This window comes from Rattus rattus, chromosome 6 (assembly GCF_011064425.1).
Source record: "Rattus rattus isolate New Zealand chromosome 6, Rrattus_CSIRO_v1, whole genome shotgun sequence".
NCBI classification, from domain to species: Eukaryota; Metazoa; Chordata; class Mammalia; order Rodentia; family Muridae; genus Rattus; species Rattus rattus.
In genome coordinates this window covers 74621840-74640207 of record NC_046159.1, presented here as the reverse complement: position 1 = coordinate 74640207, position 18368 = coordinate 74621840, and the positions used below count along the sequence as shown (strand labels likewise).

The window sequence follows — 18368 nt, the reverse complement described above, 5'->3', positions numbered from 1 at the left end:
TAATAGTTTCTTCTGAGATGTTCTGTCTAGAGTTTATTGTGGGACAGTTCAAAGGTGTAGTATCCCTTTTGGTTTGAAAGGCTATCGTGAGTTGTTGGTGGCATTTGCATAGCCTTACCAGATGTGTAGGTTCACCAGAAGGTGGGGTGAAACCTCAGGTTGATTACAACAAAAGATTCTTAATTTATGGTACATATTAAAGACAGACCAGAAGCCTCCTGAGTCTACTCTGTGGGGTTAGGTTCCAGGTGTTTGAGTGGAACCAGCTCAGATGAAGTCAGTTGTTCCCACATCCTGGTTGGAAAGCACATAGCTGTAGGTGCTAGCTCAGTGTGAGACTGCACTATACTCTTAGGAACACTCCTTCACTATTAGGAATCTATTCTTAGGAACACTTTTTTGCTATTAGGAATCTACTCTTAGGAACACTCCTTCACTATTAGGAATCTACTCTTAGGATCACTCCTTCACTATTAGGAATCTACTCTTAGGAACACTCCTTCACTATTAGGAATCTACTCTTAGGAACACTCCTTCACTATTAGGAAGCCTAGTAAGCTCCCAGGGTCAGTGTTGGTGACAGAGAAGAGGTGGACTGCCTTCGTATCATTACAAGGCAGTGTTTGGAAGAGGAACACTTCTTTCTGTCTGAAGAAATGGGATAGCAAGCCAGAAGTACCATTGGTCTCTGGTGTCTGTCATTTTGGATTTTGAATAACCAAGTATGTTTGAATGGCTGTGTCTATACCATTCTTAAGTATTTTGGTTGTGCTTGCCATAAACAACTGAAGCTAGTTTCAGCACAAAATACTTTTGATAAATGTGAATCCTGTTATTTCTCGAGATTTTTAAGAAGATTTGTTTATTTTTATTTTATGTGTATGAGTGTTTTGCCTACGTGTTTGCAAATGCACAGCATATATGCTGGTGCTCACAGAGGCTAGAACCACCCCTGGAACTGTATTGTACATGGCTGTGAGCCTCCATGTGGGTGTGGGCTGAACCTATATGCACTAAGGGCTGAGAACTGAAGCTGTACTATCTGACCTTCATCTGTACTCGAACACCATTCATGACAAAGGAATTTGAGTAAAATGAATCTGGCTTTTAAACAGCACAATAGAAACATGTTTTTCTGTAAAGTTACAAACATAGGTTTTCTCTTACATGCAGACCTTAAGTTGGAAAAAGAAAAAATGACATCAAACCCACAGTGGGTCTCTTGTGAAGTAAGAGGACTAAAGAAGGGGATGTGAGGGAGTGATCAGTTCTTTACAAGAGCAGAAAGTTCGCTTGACTGATGAGGACGAGCCCTCTCTCCTGACCTACTTCTTAGATTTGGGCAATGGAATCCAGACATGTACCTGGAGCTCAGGAACTCCTGGAGCTGCTGGAGTTACTTCGAAGGGCGTGGGGGCGGGTTTAGAATTATGCTTCTGTCTAGGTTCAGAAGTCAGAGGTCTTTTTAAACTCTCCTCTGTGCTCTGGGTAGAATAAATGACACAGGTTTTCCACTCTGGGATGGGTTCCTTCTGAAATGGATGTGGGTAAAAGTAGTGCATGTAAAGAAGCCTGACTCAGTGGCTGCTCTTGTGGCGTCTGCATTTGTCTGCAGTGCAAGGCGCTTCTTTGAAATGTATTAGTTGCTTCCTTCCTGATTCATCAGACCTGCTTTAGGTTTTAAGAAAGTGATAATGGGGTTTTCTTTTTTTGTTATTATTGGTTTTTTATTTTCCCATACTGAAAAAAGTACAGGGAGTTGTCTTTTAAGATCAGAATTAAGGAATTTTCTCTTCATAGTGGATTTTTCTTTCTTGGTTTTCTGATCATCCTGTTCCTCTTACATAAGAAGCTGGTTTCGTTAGAGAAGGAAATGAAATAGCATTGGGTGATAGTCAAAGAGATCATCCTGCCAAGAAGGCTTAGTCAGTCCTGACCTCAGTTCTGATAGTAAGAGCAGGTGTCCACCACAGGCTTTATTATCTAGTAAGTGGTGGCTAGCAAGTTTGAGTATTTCCTAACTCAACACTCTAATACAAACAAATAGAACGGAAGCTCATAAACTTTATAAAATGCCTCAAGCTCTGTTGTATCTTGTGCCTGGCCCATTTCATTGTAGTACAGTAGTAGTTCTTTGTTGGTATTGGAATGAATCAGTGTAAACTGAAATGTCATTGGTGTTCAGAGTAAAGAGTTAATTCACCACAGACTTGGTGTCTCTGTGGAAGAAGAGTGCAACAGTGTTAACCAGTGGACACCAACCTGACTGTTCTGTTCAACAGTAGTGAGCCTCCTGCCATTCAAACCAATGCTCCCCTGCTCCTACTCCCGGAAGCTTTCTGATGTGGTCATCTTATTACTCCTCCCTTTGCGGGGGAGGCACTTCCAATTGGTATGTGTAGTCATGAAACCCCTTCCTCCAGGCAGTGTGGTCTTGGCTCATGGAATGGAAAATGTGGCTTTGTAGAGTCCTGGGTTGTTTCTCATTTTGCTGGGTATTTGGTTACTGTGGATCGGTCCTGTGTACCAGCAAGTGTCATTTGTGGCCCTGGAATAATGAGGTTTCTAACTGACAAGTGAAGGACATGACCTTGGTACTTTATACCCTATAGTAACTTAATACAATGCTCTCTTCAGGACTTTTAGTCTTTGAATTGAGGGCACCTGTGAATAATTCTGATTATTGGCTTGCAATTTGAATACATTTTCCCCCTTGGAGAAAGTGTGGCCCATGCAGCCTTGAGATTCTAAAAGAATTGGTAAGGGTGGAGCTGAGCTGAGGATACCTGGGGCTGTCACCACCTCATACAACTTTGAAGTTGAAATCATGTTTGGCGAGAGTGGAGTGGTGCTGAGACTTTTACTAGTACTACTGACATAGTGTACACCAAAATGGCACATTCCGGCTCCTTTCCCCTTGTTTATCTCTCCTCCCTGTCAGTCCTGCCTCTTCCCTACACATTTCTTTCAGTGCCTTTATGTTTTGTGTCCTATAGAGCTTAACTAGGACTGTCTGTCTAGTCATTGGTTTGAAACTAACTAGCTGTTAGAAGCTGGTGGGCTCTCCAGTAGTTGCTTTTGAATCTTAGAGTTCCAGGTCTGTACCTGCTGCTTAAGCACAGTGTCACTTTGCCAGGAGGGAGAACAAGTCTGAGTATGTCTGGTGCCAGCATGTCTGAGCAGATGATGCTGACACACTTGGACAGGCATGCTGAGGGACAGGAGAGCGTTATGGGGCAGCAGCATCTATGGTGAGGTTAAACAGACCAAATGGGAACTCTAAGCACGGGGAAGTCTCATATATTTGGTTTCAGAAAACTCTGTACCTCAGGACTAAATGGCTTATTGATTTTTGCAGGGCAGGTTGCTTGGAAACGAGCTGTCAAAGGAGTTAGAGAAATGTGTGATGTGTGTGACACAACCATTTTCAACCTGCACTGGGTGTGCCCTCGGTGTGGGTTTGGAGTGTGTGTAGATTGCTACCGGATGAAGAGGAAGAACTGCCAACAGGGTGAGTGAGAACGTAATCTGCTCCACCCCAATGCACTGGACTTAGGTTGGTTTATGGCTGATGGTTTTTGAAGCACTGGGGTTTTAAGGTTCCTGGAAAACAGTCACCACAAGTCTGTTAATTTGCAGGGGCTGCCTACAAGACTTTCTCTTGGATAAGGTGTGTGAAGAGTCAAATACATGAGCCTGAGAACCTGATGCCCACGCAGATTATTCCTGGCAAAGGTATTTCCTGTGAGGCGGGGATCACCCACCCCTCAGCTATCCTGGGAAACTTCAGGGGCTCTTACTTTGTGTAGTCTGGTTATCTGATAACTTTTGGTATTGTCCTAAAAGTACTCAAGAAACATGTTAAATAATGTCTCTGCACCTTTAAAGCTCTCAGACGAGGCACAGAACATCATGCCACCAAGAAAAGCATTCCTGTGGGAAAGGGGTCTTCTGCTATGGAGACTGCATGGTAGCTGTCTGTAGCACTTGCCTCTGTCCTCTGTTTTAGCCCTCTACGATGTTGGAGACATTGTGCATTCTGTCAGAGCAAAATGGGGTATAAAGGCCAATTGTCCCTGCTCCAACAGGCAGTTCAAGCTCTTCTCGAAGCCAGCCTTAAAGGAAGACCTGAAGCAGGTATTGCTGCTAATGTGTGGTTCCCTGTCCTCAGGATTTCATCTGTCTCTCAGTTAGCCCAAGGGCATCCATCGCTGTGTAAACGGAACACAGCAGTAAGTCTGGGGAGAGGCTTCGTTCATGCCTGCTACAGTTCATCTCTCTCTCCCTCTTCTTCACTTTGAGTACTTTATTTGTGACTTCTTAGTATGTTTGACATTTTTGTTCCTTGAAAAGAAAAACAAAGTTTAAAATTTTAAATGTCTGTATTTTTTCTTTATAATATCAGAAAAGTTAAAGAATTCTTAAAAATGAGTCCTTTTGTTCCCAGTATTGGATCTCCTTATGCCTTTTCTTGGTGGTGTCCTTCCATTACACCTCAGAGCCTCCTTCCCCTTCCCCACCCAGTCCTTATTCCCCTACCTTGTGTTCAGAAGTCAAATTCTTGTGTGTTTTCTAAAGCTGTAGTATTGAAGAAGCGTGGGCTTAGAAAAGCTATGCCGCTTGGTGCCAGCACTGAATTCTTTTTAAGACAAGGTCTCCCTAGTCCTGGCTGTCCTAGAACTGGGTATGTAGTCTGGGCTGGTCTCAGACTCACTGAGATCTCTTGCCCCTGCCTCGCCAGTTGTCAAGCTTAAAGGCCTGGTGAACTTAAATTCTTTTCTGCCATTTTCTGGCAGGGTCACTTTGGCTCTCACACACTGACTTTCTTGTGCTTCACCCTGCTCACCAGTAAGAACACAGTGGTAGAAAGTACTATTAACTGGAGAGGACAGAAAGGAGGGCTATAGGACCACCACTGGAATCTGAATATTCCTTTTTTTCTTCTTTCTGATCATTTGTGTAAACTCACCACAAGTAAGTGACAGTAAATGGTAAGTTCTAGTTATTTGTGTCGGAGTTCTTTGAAAAGCAGCTCATCACACTTAAAGCTAGAGTCAGAAAGCGTCCTCTCTGCGTGCTGACTGCTGAACCCCTCAGTTTACTACCCACCTCCTGCGTTGACTCAGGGAGCGTGTTTCAAATGCCTGCTCTGGATGTCTGCTGAGTTCCCAGGGAAAGCAGGCACAGAGGAATCAATCATTTTAAAGCCAGTTGGTGTTTGGGGCTGTAGGGGTGCGTGCAAACCTGCCTGGTAAGTAAGGGCACTACAAAGTATGTTTGTCACCGTGTCTTTTGTTTGCATTAGTAATACTAAAGCTGAAAACTAAAGTCTCTGTCTCCTTGTTCTGTGTATTACCAGAAGAGTATTATTGTCACAGTAGCTGGGGCTGCTAAGTGACTTTGTGTTAGCTATGTATTTTACTGGCAGGCTTTTAGGGAAGAAGGAAAAGGTCAGTCTTCAGCTTACACCTAATTCTCCTTTTACATTCACAGGCATCCTTGTCTGGAGAAAAACCAAGTCTCGGCACCATGGTCCAGCAAAGCTCCCCTGTGTTGGAGCCAGCAGCCGTGTGTGGGGAAGCAGCCTCCAAGCCAGCCAGCAATGTGAAGCCCATCTGTCCAGCCAACACATCCCCTTTAAACTGGCTAGCTGACCTTACCAGTGGGAATGTCAACAAGGAAAACAAGGGTGAGTTCCCACCTTCCCGATTACTTGAGCACATTCACTGTAGACTTAGCAGCTAAACTTGCCGTGAGAACAGGACTAGGGATGCCGCAACACCAGAAGTGTTCCCTGCTGTCATTCAGGTACAAGCCACCAATAAAACTATTGAAGTACAGCCCCTGAGAAGGGGCTGTCACCTCCTCATACAACTTTGGTGAAGTTGAAATCATGTTTGGCGAGAGTGGAGTGGTGCTGAGACTTTTACTAGTACTACTGACATAGTGTACACAAAAATGGCACATTCCGACTCCTTTCCCCTTGTTTATCTCTTCTCCCTGTCAGTCCTGCCTCTTCCCTACACATTTCTTTCAGTGCCTTTATGTTTTGTGTCCTATAGAGCTTAACCAGGACTGTCTGTCTAGTCATTGGTTTGAAACTAACTAGCTGTTAGAAGCTGGTGGGCTCTCCAGTAGTTGCTTTCGAATCTTAGTTCATCATTGAGTGGCATAACCCTGTGAACCACCACTCATTCTCTCTCTCATGCACATGCGCGCGCGCACACACACACACACACACACACACACACACACACACACACACACACACACACACACCCACCCACCCACCCCATTCATCCATCCATCCATCCATCCATAGCTAATTGTTGGGTGGCCTGATCTGTGTGGCCAGTGCCAGTTGGAGATAAGGCTGTGATTGATGCCCATGGTTGTGTGGTACTTAGATGACATTTTATAGGCCTTCTCCATATTTCTGGTTTTATGTTTTTTATGCTCCCTCTTCCTTCTGTGTCCCTGAGCCTGAGTTGATAGACTTGTTTCAAGTATTTGTTTACTTTCTGTTGTCCTGTCTTGTCTTAGTCTCAGTGTACCCTCTCTTGTATCCTTGTCTTACAACAGCTGAACTTTGGGATCAGATAAAATTAGACAAGAATTTAGGTCATTTTACTTTCTAGAGAGAGAAAAATTGAAAGTCAGTTGTTTCATGCAGACATCTTAAAATTTTTCTGCATCAACCTCGTCATGGTGGTACATGCCTTGAATCCCAGCACTCGGGAGGCAGAGGCAGGGTTCTCTGAGTTTGAAACCAGCCTGGTCTACAGAGTGAGTTCCAGGATAGGTAGGACTACATAGAGAATCCCTGTCTTAAAGCCTTAATGAGATTTGAATCCATAAAGGATTTGTAAGAAAGAACTTCCTCAGACATGTACATGAACATGTAAAAGTTGGAGAGGAAAGTAGTGTGATGAGATGGAGGAAACTGAGATTTAACTCTAGGTAAGTTTACAAATCACACTCTGAGTTAAAGACTAGAAGGGCACAGCACTAAGGGTTTCTCCTTCTCCAGCACACATTAGAAAAAATGATTTAGGGTTGGGCTGAGGGTTTGTCTCACTATGTTGTCCAATTGAGTCTGAGCTTAGTTGATCCTGTATCTGCCTCCTGAGTAGCTGAGACACATGTGAACACCACTACACTTGGCATGACTTACTTTGAAATTATTTTAAGAGATTCACTCTATTGGGAATAAGATAAAGGTTTTTTCCTTACAAGCACTCTACTAGGAGTACCAACCAGTGTGGTAAAGCTATACACAATAATAATTTAAAATACTATTTACAGTGCTGGAGAGATGGCTCAGGGCTTCAGAGTGCTTGCTGCTTTTTCAGAGGACATGAGTTCAGCTCCTAGCATTCGTGTGGCAGCTCACAAATCTGTAATTTCAGTTTTAGGGGACCCAATACCCTCTTCTGGCCTTTATGGGCATCAGACATACATGCAGGCAAAACACCCACATCCATAAAGTAGAAATAGAAAAATCACCATACTATTTTCTGGTTTCACCAGGATATTTGGACTGTTGTAAAATATCAACTAGGAACCTGATGTTAACACATAACCATTACTTTTTATTGTTTTAGTTTTTTTTCCTTGGTTTTTGGAGAAGAAAGCTATATCTTGAAGTCATTCTGCTAATAGAAACTAATAAGGGATTTGCCTTGAATGCACATCTGAATGTTTTCATTTTGCTTTAGAAAAACAGCTGACTATGCCAATTTTAAAGAACGAAATCAAATGCCTTCCACCCTTGCCTCCTCTGAACAAATCCAGCACTGTCCTCCATACTTTTAACAGCACAATTTTGACACCCGTGAGCAACAATAATTCTGGTTTTCTTCGAAATCTTTTGAATTCATCCACAGGAAAGGTATGTGCTTGTTTTACTATGAAGTTGAGTAGAGAAGATGACATGAATCTCGTGTCACTGCAGGTGCTCCATGGGTTCATAGGGGTGGCTGGGACACTGTCGCTCTTTTTCTGGTTTTCACTTTCTTAAACCTGAGTGATTTGCTTGAATCCTTGCCTCTTTACCTGGGTTTTCTGATTGGTCTCTTGTGGAAATTCGATGTGATGTGTGCTCATCATACAGTTATAGAGATGGGCTTTTTCTCAGTAGTAGAGAATGGCATATTTAAGATTTTTTTTTTTTTAATTTATTTCAGACAGAAAATGGACTAAAAAACACACCCAAAATCCTTGATGATATCTTTGCCTCTTTGGTACAAAACAAGACTTCTTCTGACTTATCCAAGAGGCCTCAAGGACTGACGATCAAGCCTAGCATTCTTGGTTTTGACACTCCTCACTACTGGCTGTGTGACAACCGCCTGCTGTGCTTGCAAGACCCCAACAATAAGAGCAATTGGAATGTCTTTAGGGAATGCTGGAAACAGGGGCAGGTAATCCCCACTTCAGTCCTCTCTTTGCTCCTTTGCAGACTCCTTGGTCTTGTTATTTCCTCTCCTCCTGTGTTTGTATTTGTTTGTTGAGGTAGATGTAATTAGGACAGTGTGTGGCTGTGTCTTTATTTTGTATAAACTGACTCAACTGTATTTTTTCCTACTCAGAGTTTGAGTGCTTCCAGCCAGGTATTTCTTGGGGTTTGATAAGTGAGACAGTTATGTTGTGTGGTCAACCTCAACAGAAGAAGTGAAAGACGACACTGTTGAGATTTGAGAGATTTGACAAAATGCAATTAAAAAAAAATATCACATATCCCACTTTCATAGATTAAAACCTGTGCCAGGGGCTGGAGTGGGTTAAGAATGTTTGCTGCTCTTGCAGAGGACCTGAGTTGGTTCTCAGAACCCATGTTTGTATTGCCACTGCCTAGCTCCATTTCTCGTATATCTGACACTATCTTCAAGCTTCTAAGTGCACCTGAACACAGGTGGCAAGACTTGCACAGAGGCACATGGGTATGCACATAAAAACAAATGTAAAAGAAAAAAGAAAAAAACCCTGTGCTCTGAAGGCAGTTCTGCATGGGTCATAGCCATATGGTGTCATCTTGAAATTTGTGTGTCATCCTCTGCGGTACCTGCTGTCAAGGGCAGCACCATTGGCTCTTCAGTTATGGTTGGTCCATTCACAGTGTTCATGGCCTTGTGGGTAACACTTCTTGGCCTATATGTCATGTTCATACGCTCCTAGCCTGGTACTGTGCCTAGGAGGATATCAGAAGAATGATCTCTTCTCTAGCAGCTTAATAATCTGGGGATTATTCCATAGCCTGAGAGCAAAGTGTGTAGCAGATGAATAATGAAGATATAGCAACTGTGAAAGTGTAGAGAGCTTAGCTGTCATTTCACCAGCTAAGACTAAGGACCAGCTGCTTGAAGAGGGAAAGATCTAGTAGAGATCAGACTTAATCTCCTCCTCCTTCCTTTAGCCAGTGATGGTGTCGGGAGTGCATCATAAATTAAACACTGAACTCTGGAAACCCGAGTCCTTCAGGAAAGAGTTTGGCGAGCAAGAAGTAGACCTAGTCAATTGTAGGACCAATGAAATCATCACAGGAGCCACAGTGGGAGACTTCTGGGATGGATTTGAAGATGTTCCAAGTATGTATTAAAGACTGCTCAAGGGGGTTAAAACTGTGTGAAGAGTGGACGACATAAGAATTGCAGGAGCCTAAAGATTCAGGACTTCAAAAGGAACTGTCTTTCTTATTTTGTTCTTTTACAAAGTTTATGCCTTTGAAGTGGTGTATTGGCCTGCCACTGGTACTGCTGCTTTTGTAAGAATAGTTCTGACTAATCCTGATCTGTAGAGTTGAGAGGGTGGGGGTGTAGGGAAGAGGACACAGATGGCCCTTCTTGAAGTGCCTGGATAGAATAGGAAGTGGAGGTACTCTCAACTTCTTTCAGAGCAAAACAAGTCCTTTCTATTTCATTGAGTTTGATCCCCTAAGGGTTTTGAGGGGAGATGAGTACTGAGTGGCACTGGTACTTGCACAACACTGTGAGGAAGGCAGAGTCGGTCCCAGAGACAAGCTTTATGTGTTCACAAACAGGAGCAGTCTTTATTTTTCTGTCTCCAAGCTACAGCTTTATTTCTTGTTGCCATAAAAATGAGAGCTACATTGTTTCTGTCTGCCAAGTGGGGTTTTTGATTTTGAAAGGATTCAGATAAAATACTTTTTTTGCAATGTTACAATATTAACTAACTTGTCCCTTTTTGTTTCTGAATTATGAATAACAATTTCTTTATTCTGCTTACTCTCTCCAGACCGTTTGAAAAACGAAAAAGAAAAAGAACCAATGGTATTGAAACTTAAGGACTGGCCGCCAGGAGAAGACTTTAGAGATATGATGCCTTCCAGGTATGCTTTCAGATGAGGATTGAGCTAATTTTGTCCTTCACTCGGGGAATACAAAGTCTCTCAGATAGCAGGAAGGTAGTTTTTAAGTGTAAGACAGCGTCATGGTTTTATTGGTTCTCATGATTTTATATCGTGTGTGTATCTTTAGGAGATAGGTACATTTGTAATGAGATTGAAAAAGTGGTGACTTTAGATCTGGGTAGGGGTGGGCTGCACATTTAATGTGGAAGTGCCCTGCCCTGAAAACTCAGGCTGGTTTTCTGACAGTCCTGGGATCAGACACACCCAGACTCTTGTGTCATCCCAGAGTCTAGTTCTCCTCAGGGAATACTTCTCAGCTCTATAGCCTGAAACATTCCAGATCATTTGGACACATCAGTGTAGCACAGGACATACATAGTCCAATACAAAGGCTAGCCCTCTGGGTCTCAGATTTGGTCTTCTTTGTATAGAAGAAACCAAAGAAGTCCTAGTGTACTAGAGTAGAAAAACAAGCTTGCTTTACAAATTATTGGTTTCTTGTTCTAGGTTTGATGATCTGATGGCCAACATTCCACTGCCTGAGTACACCAGGCGAGATGGCAAACTGAACCTGGCCTCTAGACTGCCAAACTACTTTGTACGGCCAGACCTGGGCCCCAAGATGTACAATGCTTATGGTAAGGAGGAAATGGAACATAATGGAAATGAAACATGGTGTTTGGAAAATGGTTAGCTAGACAGTAGCTGGATACTGCTTTCGTTCTTCTACTTTCTCTATTTCTTGGTCACATGTATATGTGTTTTCATAGCTGCTGTTTTAAGGCCACTTGCAATTTTATATTTTTCTGTCTTTTTCGCCTAACTGTAATTGCTAAAACTTCATATTGTGTGGTCATTTCAGTCTCAGTGGATATCTAGGTCAGTTTTGCTGTTGTTTCCCACTAACATTACACAGTGTGTATGCATGTGTGTTTACATGCCTGTGTGTGTGTTTTGCAGAAGTTATGATGCTGTAGAAGAAGTGAATATCTGAAAATGTTTTAAGATAAGTTTCTGGTTTAAGTATTTTAGCCAAAGGTAGATCTGTTTGTCCTAGACACCAATAGATGGCAGTGTCTGCAAAAGCTTTTCTTAGGAAAAGGCTTGTGGGAATCCTTGGGATTTGGGATGGGGATTATTGTATATATAATCTTGGTTCCATCTGAGTTGAGGCTTCTTCAGTTTAGAGTCTGGGTTTCAGCAGAATAACCCATGGCTGCAATGGGTAGGTTGAGTTTGAATCAGTTTATCCCTCTTTGGTTACAACCCTCCATTTTACACAGTGCTGTGCACCCACAGCAGCCTGCAGTACCAGCTGCTCTTTGGGCCCTCTTCCTTAGAGCTTCACACACTCTCTCACTCACACACACACACACACACACACACCCGTTACTATCTTTCAGGTCTATGTTTATCATTCTCTTGTATTTATAATTTTATCAATACATTTTTCTGGCGCTGGAGAGATGGCTCAGTGGTTAAGAGTCCTTGCTATTCTTCAGAGGACCTGGGTCAGGTCCCAGCACCCATCAGGTGCTGATCACAGCAGTTCATACTGCTAGCAACTCCAGCTCCAGAGGGTCTCATAACCCCTGACCTCTGAGTACATGTACACATGTGACACACTCAACACAAACCCAAAACATGAAAAAAAAATGTTTTGAACATAATCTACTTTTCCACATAGTATATTTGGTTTATAGTCTTTTATGTTTTAAGTAGACCGACTTTCAAGATTCTCTTTCATGTGGTCATATGTAACTTGTTTCATTCACCTTCCTTTTGACATGTTAATTGCTTTTTTAACTTACATTTGGTGCTTTATTTTTAACCAGAGAATACCTTTTAAGTGCATTGAAAGCTGCGGTGTCTAGTACAGGTGTTCATATGCTACCATCCAGTGCAAACCACTGTGGGCTCTTTCATTAAGATTGCTTCATTGTGTCTTCCTTTATATGCTCTTTTACCAACTCAAAGCACATCTCAGACTCCATGATTTGAACCAAATACCCGAGGCTTTACTTTTTTGTAGGGCTGGTATTTCAGCAAGATGGAAACAAAGCAGTGGAGCTGAGCCTAGGGTCCTGGGACTACCATCCCTCAGTTATAGCCTCTCTCAAATAGCAACCACCAAGCAAGCTAGAATTAAAACCTTTCCCCAAATAGTACAACCCCTCTCTGAGGTTGTCATGCTTAGTTTCCTACCTAGTACCAGAGGGAGAGTGCTGGTGTCAGAAATCTAGAGTGGCCATAGAGCCAGGTGTGAGCAGCTTTCTACAGACACACTATGGACACTGAAGAGAATTCAGTGCCCTGGGCAGTGTCCCTCCCACTGAGTGTTGCTGCCTGTGGTTTCAGTGTGAGTGGAAGCAACTGCCAGTGGACTCCTGGAGTGACGTTGACTGGTAACTTCTCCCTGAGCCTTCATTGGTTGTGAGTCTTAGTTTGCGTCTGTAAACATCCTCTGAGCAAATTCTGCCTACAGGGCACTTTACCACTGATTTCTTGCTTGTATTCTTAGTTCTAAGTATCCTGGTACACTCAGGCTTTTTCTTTCTTTTTTAAGGATTGATCACTCCAGAAGATCGGAAATATGGGACCACGAATCTTCACTTAGATGTATCTGATGCAGCCAATGTCATGGTTTATGTGGGAATTCCCAAAGGACAGTGTGAACAAGAGGAAGGTACGGTGTGAAATATTGAAGCTGTGCTTACTTGTCTAAGCCAGGATACACAGTTCACACTTGCTTTTTCTCCTGTTCTAGAAGTCCTTAGAACCATCCAAGATGGAGATTCGGATGAACTCACAATCAAGCGATTTATTGAAGGAAAAGAGAAGCCAGGCGCCCTTTGGCACATATATGCTGCTAAAGACACAGAAAAGATAAGAGAATTCCTTAAAAAGGTGCGCTGCTCCCCCGTGCCATGTGAGGAAAGCGTAAGAATAGCAATACTATAAATTCCCATACGATGCAAATTCATATCAATTGGATGGGCTGTCAGTAGTTGCTAAGAAACAAGGATCCTAAAAAAGGGAAGGCCTTGTCTTCTGTGTTTGTTTTCAGTTTTAATGCACTTGGAGGTTTTTGCTCTGTCTTGAATCTGCCTGACCATCACATTGTAACACCTTTACTATTGTTAATACTGCCTCGAGACGATGAGCATCTCATTAGTTCATGAGTCAGTCCTTGGCCCCAAGCTCTCATGTTCTGAATAAGTTGCTAAAGCCTCTGTTGGTTTTGTTCTTATTTGGTGAGAGACCCAACTTAGATGGTTATCATTTAAAGGAATAGCAGCAGGAGCTGGGAGAACTCAGTTTCACTGTAAGTGAAGGATGTTCTGGAAACATAGAGCTGGAAAGATAGAGCTGTCTCTCTTGAAACTTGTTCAGTGTTGAGGCTGCTGATTACAAACCAGGGATTTGTGACTGAACTCATACCTGAGTCATAGGAACATTCCTAGCCCTTTTGTGGTCCTGACCTCAGGCAGGTTCTTTAATAATACCGTTGCTAGAAATCAGTTAAAGATTGACTGTTTGACCTCTGGTCACCATATTCTCTTCATAATGTCACTTTTTTTTTTTAATAAATGAAAGAAGTTTAACCTATATCTTTGGGACTGTTTCATAACTCAGTAAGTACAAGACAAGTTGGTTCATAAGGAATCCAATTACATTTAAAAAGAGGACCTAGGTTAATGTCCAAAAGAATACACAGACTGTAGGAATGATAGCAGGAAGGCAAGGTTTTATGATTCTCTTGATTCATTTTGTTAATGAGCTAAATGCTATTTCCACCAGTGGGAACACATAATTGATATTTATTGACTACTTGTATTTTGGGAAGGGAGAACACTCATACTGGGTTTTGACACTTGCTAAGTTGCACGCTATTTTTATTGTATTGTAGGTATCAGAAGAGCAGGGTCAAGAAAACCCCGCAGACCATGATCCTATTCATGATCAGAGCTGGTATTTAGACCGATCACTGAGAAAGCGCCTTTATCAAGAGTATGGAGTGCAAGGCTGGGCTATTGTACAATTTCTTGGCGATGTGGTGTTTATCCCGGCAGGAGCTCCACATCAGGTCAGAACCAGCCATTAATTCCTATTTATTGCCTTTCTGTGGTGACCTTGTGGACTTCTTACAGACGTGACTTGGTGTTTTCTAGGTTCATAACTTATACAGCTGTATCAAAGTCGCTGAAGACTTCGTGTCTCCAGAGCATGTGAAACACTGCTTCTGGCTCACTCAGGAATTCCGTCACTTGTCACAGACTCATACCAACCACGAAGATAAACTGCAGGTAAAAACAGCACCAGGTCTGGGCATCTGTTGCTCATGATCCAGTAGTGGCCTTACAAAGACTCAGCATACTTGGCTATGTCACAGTTGGGATAGCTTTTTGTCCAGTCCTTCCGTGCACTCGAGTGATAAAGCTACAGGCCTGGAGGAAGCCTCATCCTGGTCATTGCTTCAGCACTGAAATTCTTTTCTTTTTTTTTTTTTTTTTTTTTTTTTTTTGGAGCTGGGGACCGCACCCAGGGCCTTGCGCTTGCTAGGCAAGCGCTCTACCACTGAGCCAAATCCCCAACCCAGCACTGACATTCTTTACCCCTGGCTTAGCCCCCAGCAGTGTTCTGCAGCACAGTGCCTGACCTTTTGTACTACAGTGCTTTTGTTACTTGTGGTAGAGCAGGATTGAGAGAACTGAGTATTGGGGTCAGGCAGGGCTGTCCTCGGCGTGTGAGTGGTGGATTGTGAAGTGTGTGTGTGGCAGCTCACATTGCATTCCCAGCTTCCCTAATCCAGAGTCTGAGGAAGGTTTGAAGGCCACCCTGAGCCATACAGCAACATCACAATTTAAACTAAACTAACAGTGAATTAATTAATTAATATTGCTTCATGTTTGAAAACTACAGTGGTAGGTAAAGTCTGATAAGGCACTGTGTGCTCACCTTGGCCAAAACTGATGGCAAGTTCTTCAGAGAAGGATGGTGTTGGTATGGCATACTGGTCTCCAGGGGCCAGAGGCCCTCAAATTACATGTTGAGTATTGACTTAAGTTCTAAGAGAAGTTCGTGTATATGGTGAAATTATTCTTGGTGAGGGACTTTAGGTTTAATGGAGCAGTCATTCTTTTTTTCTTCTGTTGCTTTAGGTAAAGAATGTTATCTACCATGCAGTGAAAGATGCAGTTGCTATGCTGAAAGCCAGTGAATCCAGTTTGGGCAAATCTTAACTCCTCTCTGCACATTGGAGATGAATTATTGGCAGCTGATCAAACTCTTCAGGCAGGATTCCTGTGGACTTTGAGATTTCCTGTTACCTCATCTTCTTTTTTAAAGTACACCTGACTTAGGAGGGTACTGTCTCTAATGTATATTTCTAGTGTTTACAGACACTAAGTGTGTATATGTAGTAACTATTTACAGACCATGCATCCTTATACTGTGACTTCACCTAGTACAGATCTTCAACCACGCTGAAGACCTGCTGCTCTGAAACAGTACTTGCAGTTACTCCCCAGCTGTTGTTTGGACAGTTCATTCGAATGGATTTTTAACTATTAGGGATCACTTCGAAGTTTCATTGGATTTTATTTTATGTCCTTCAGAGCACCCTCCCGCACCCACTAGGGTCCCAGAAGAGCAATGGAGGAAGTGACAGCTAATGGTGCAGTTCTAAATATATTGCATAGGACTGGCATATAGCAGAAATAACTACTGTATAATTCTTGGGGTTAACCATCTTTAGTTAATGGAATTTTAATTTAAATGAAGCTTTGCTAATTTTAAGTGGTAAGCATTTTGCATTAAAATATTCATATAATATTTTTGCTCTATTTTCTGGCCATTATTCTGTGATTACACACCTCGAAAATAATAGGGTTAAAATATTGAATTAGATAATCATCATTTCTTAGTGACTAATTCAGTGCTGATCTGTCCTACTTTTAAGAGCCACCACCAGTTTGAAAATAGGAACTAACCAAAACCTAAATATTGACTGGTAACTACTTGTGAGCAGTGAGAGGCTGAAGTACATTGTGTGTCTTCTAGTCCTGTGTGTTCACAGACAGAGGAGGCAGTGCTGGAAGGATTATTAGGACAGTTGTACCTAAAATCCCCATCTCCGTGAAGGGGCAGCATTGGTAAGGAAGGCACCCCTCTGTGGTCCCTCTCCTGGGCTGCTGTAACTACAGAAGGAGTTTGCTCATCAGTGCTAAGCAGACAAGGCCCGGAGTGTAGGTGTTAACCTTCCAAGTCCTAGTACATCTCTAAGAGAGTATATAGGAAACTGCGCTGAGGATTTCCTAGAAGCCCCGTGGTAGATTTAGATCTAGAATGTACACTGTTGCTTAGAAATCAGCTATGTCAGAACAGCGGAGACGCCATCTTCAGCCTGCAGTCAAAGGTTTCCATACCGAATTAAAAGGACGGTTTGTTACTCAGAGTGAACCTAACGTAATGACAAAGGGCTACAAAAGGCAAGAACTTCCACATCCTCATATACCTGATGTTAGAGATTCTGGACTGATCTAGTTCCTGCTTTGGGATCTCTAGTATGTTCAAAGAAGAGTGTAGGAAATGTGTCAAAGAGATTGTCAGAGATTGCCATGTTTGGGAAAACTCTGCATGCAACTTAAAGCGAAGCAGAATGGTTGCAGTTAGAAATTTACCTGAGAGGCAGTGAGATGGCTCTGGTCACCTAAAACAGTAATAATGCAAATAAACAAGAGTAAACTTCTGTGAACTAGATCACAGGGGAGGGGCTATTTACGTTGAATATCAGGATAAAAAGGGATGCTGATTTCCAGTATTTGAAGACATGCCATCAGATTGAGCATGCCTGACTAAACCAGTAAGGATGTGTTTCTAAAATGTACTAGTAAGTCTAAACTTTGGGGGGATAGCTGAGTCTAAAGTACTTGACCTGAGATCAGGTCCACCAGCACAGGCAAAACCTGGGCACAGAGGTCTACCTGTAGCCCTAGTTTGCTGAGAACAGCCTAACCAACTTCTGAGCCCCAAGTTCAATGTCATACTCAAGACAGAGTGTAATTCACCACACTGGATATGCGAATTCTCCAAACACACATAGATGGGAACAGAAAGCGCCTGTTGCAGACGATCCACAGAGCTGCTTCCGCTGCCTGCAACCTGAGCTCCAGGTGCTAGGTGCATTTGTTCCTATCCTCCCCGGCATCTAGCACCTAATACGGACAGGCAGACAAAACACTCAGGCACATGAAGTGATGTGTAAGCAGACAGTTTCTAAGTCTAAAAACGTGGTAAGAGAATGACTGAGGAAGACACACAACACTGACATGGCTTTCACACATCAAGGAACATATAGTTTATACAAAATAAGTATAATCTAAAAATGGTTCCCTAGTGATATCTCCAAAGTACTTTATGTTGCAAAAATAATAGTCATTCTGTAGAGTCCGTGCCTCAAATGTTAGTAAGTGGAGTAGTGTGACCAAAGCCATCAATTAAAAGAAAAATAAATCAGAATGAAAGCAATGTATTTGTAACTGATAATATAAAAGTTCAAGTCATGAAAAACTGGCTGCCACCAGAAAGTGTGACCCAGATTTAAGAGTGGGCCTTCGTGCTTCAAATAATCTAAGGAAATTCCTCACAGGCTGGCCCAGCAACTTGGGTTTTAGTTGACTTAAGCTATAGTCAAATTAACAACCAAGGTAAGCCATCACAGACATAGGAGAAAGTTTATACCAAACTTGGCAAAATAATTATGATACAGTAATAAATATTTAAAAGATATGATACACCGGAAATAGTAGTATGTGCCTGTAATCCCAGCACTTGGGAGGCAGAGGCAGGTACACCTCTCTGAGTTCCAGAACAGAACTTGTCTTGAAAAAATTAAAAACGATCAAAGAAGTATGTTATTTGTTGTTAAATCTCTAAAGACTTTAAAGCAGTGACAACCTTCCACTTCTACGGATGGAGGCCGAGATGCCGGAGACAG

The 18368-nt window shown here is 42.4% G+C and overlaps 1 protein-coding gene across 3 annotated transcripts in view; it reads left to right on the top strand.

Moving 5' to 3' along the window:
• The window catches only part of Kdm3a (lysine demethylase 3A), a 43999-nt gene extending 27784 nt beyond the window's left edge, over positions 1-16215 (top strand). For all 3 annotated transcript variants that reach the window (XM_032906354.1, XM_032906352.1, XM_032906355.1), the window contains 14 exons: positions 3359-3511; positions 3640-3735; positions 4010-4137; positions 5494-5689; positions 7719-7891; positions 8187-8423; positions 9416-9587; positions 10255-10348; positions 10877-11007; positions 12936-13055; positions 13137-13276; positions 14280-14456; positions 14542-14676; positions 15532-16215. In XM_032906354.1, the coding sequence (XP_032762245.1) occupies positions 3359-3511; positions 3640-3735; positions 4010-4137; positions 5494-5689; positions 7719-7891; positions 8187-8423; positions 9416-9587; positions 10255-10348; positions 10877-11007; positions 12936-13055; positions 13137-13276; positions 14280-14456; positions 14542-14676; positions 15532-15612 (2033 nt within the window). In that variant the 3' untranslated portion in view covers positions 15613-16215. The remainder of the gene's footprint in view (positions 1-3358; positions 3512-3639; positions 3736-4009; positions 4138-5493; positions 5690-7718; positions 7892-8186; positions 8424-9415; positions 9588-10254; positions 10349-10876; positions 11008-12935; positions 13056-13136; positions 13277-14279; positions 14457-14541; positions 14677-15531) is intronic.
• The last annotated feature ends 2153 nt before the right edge of the window (positions 16216-18368 follow it).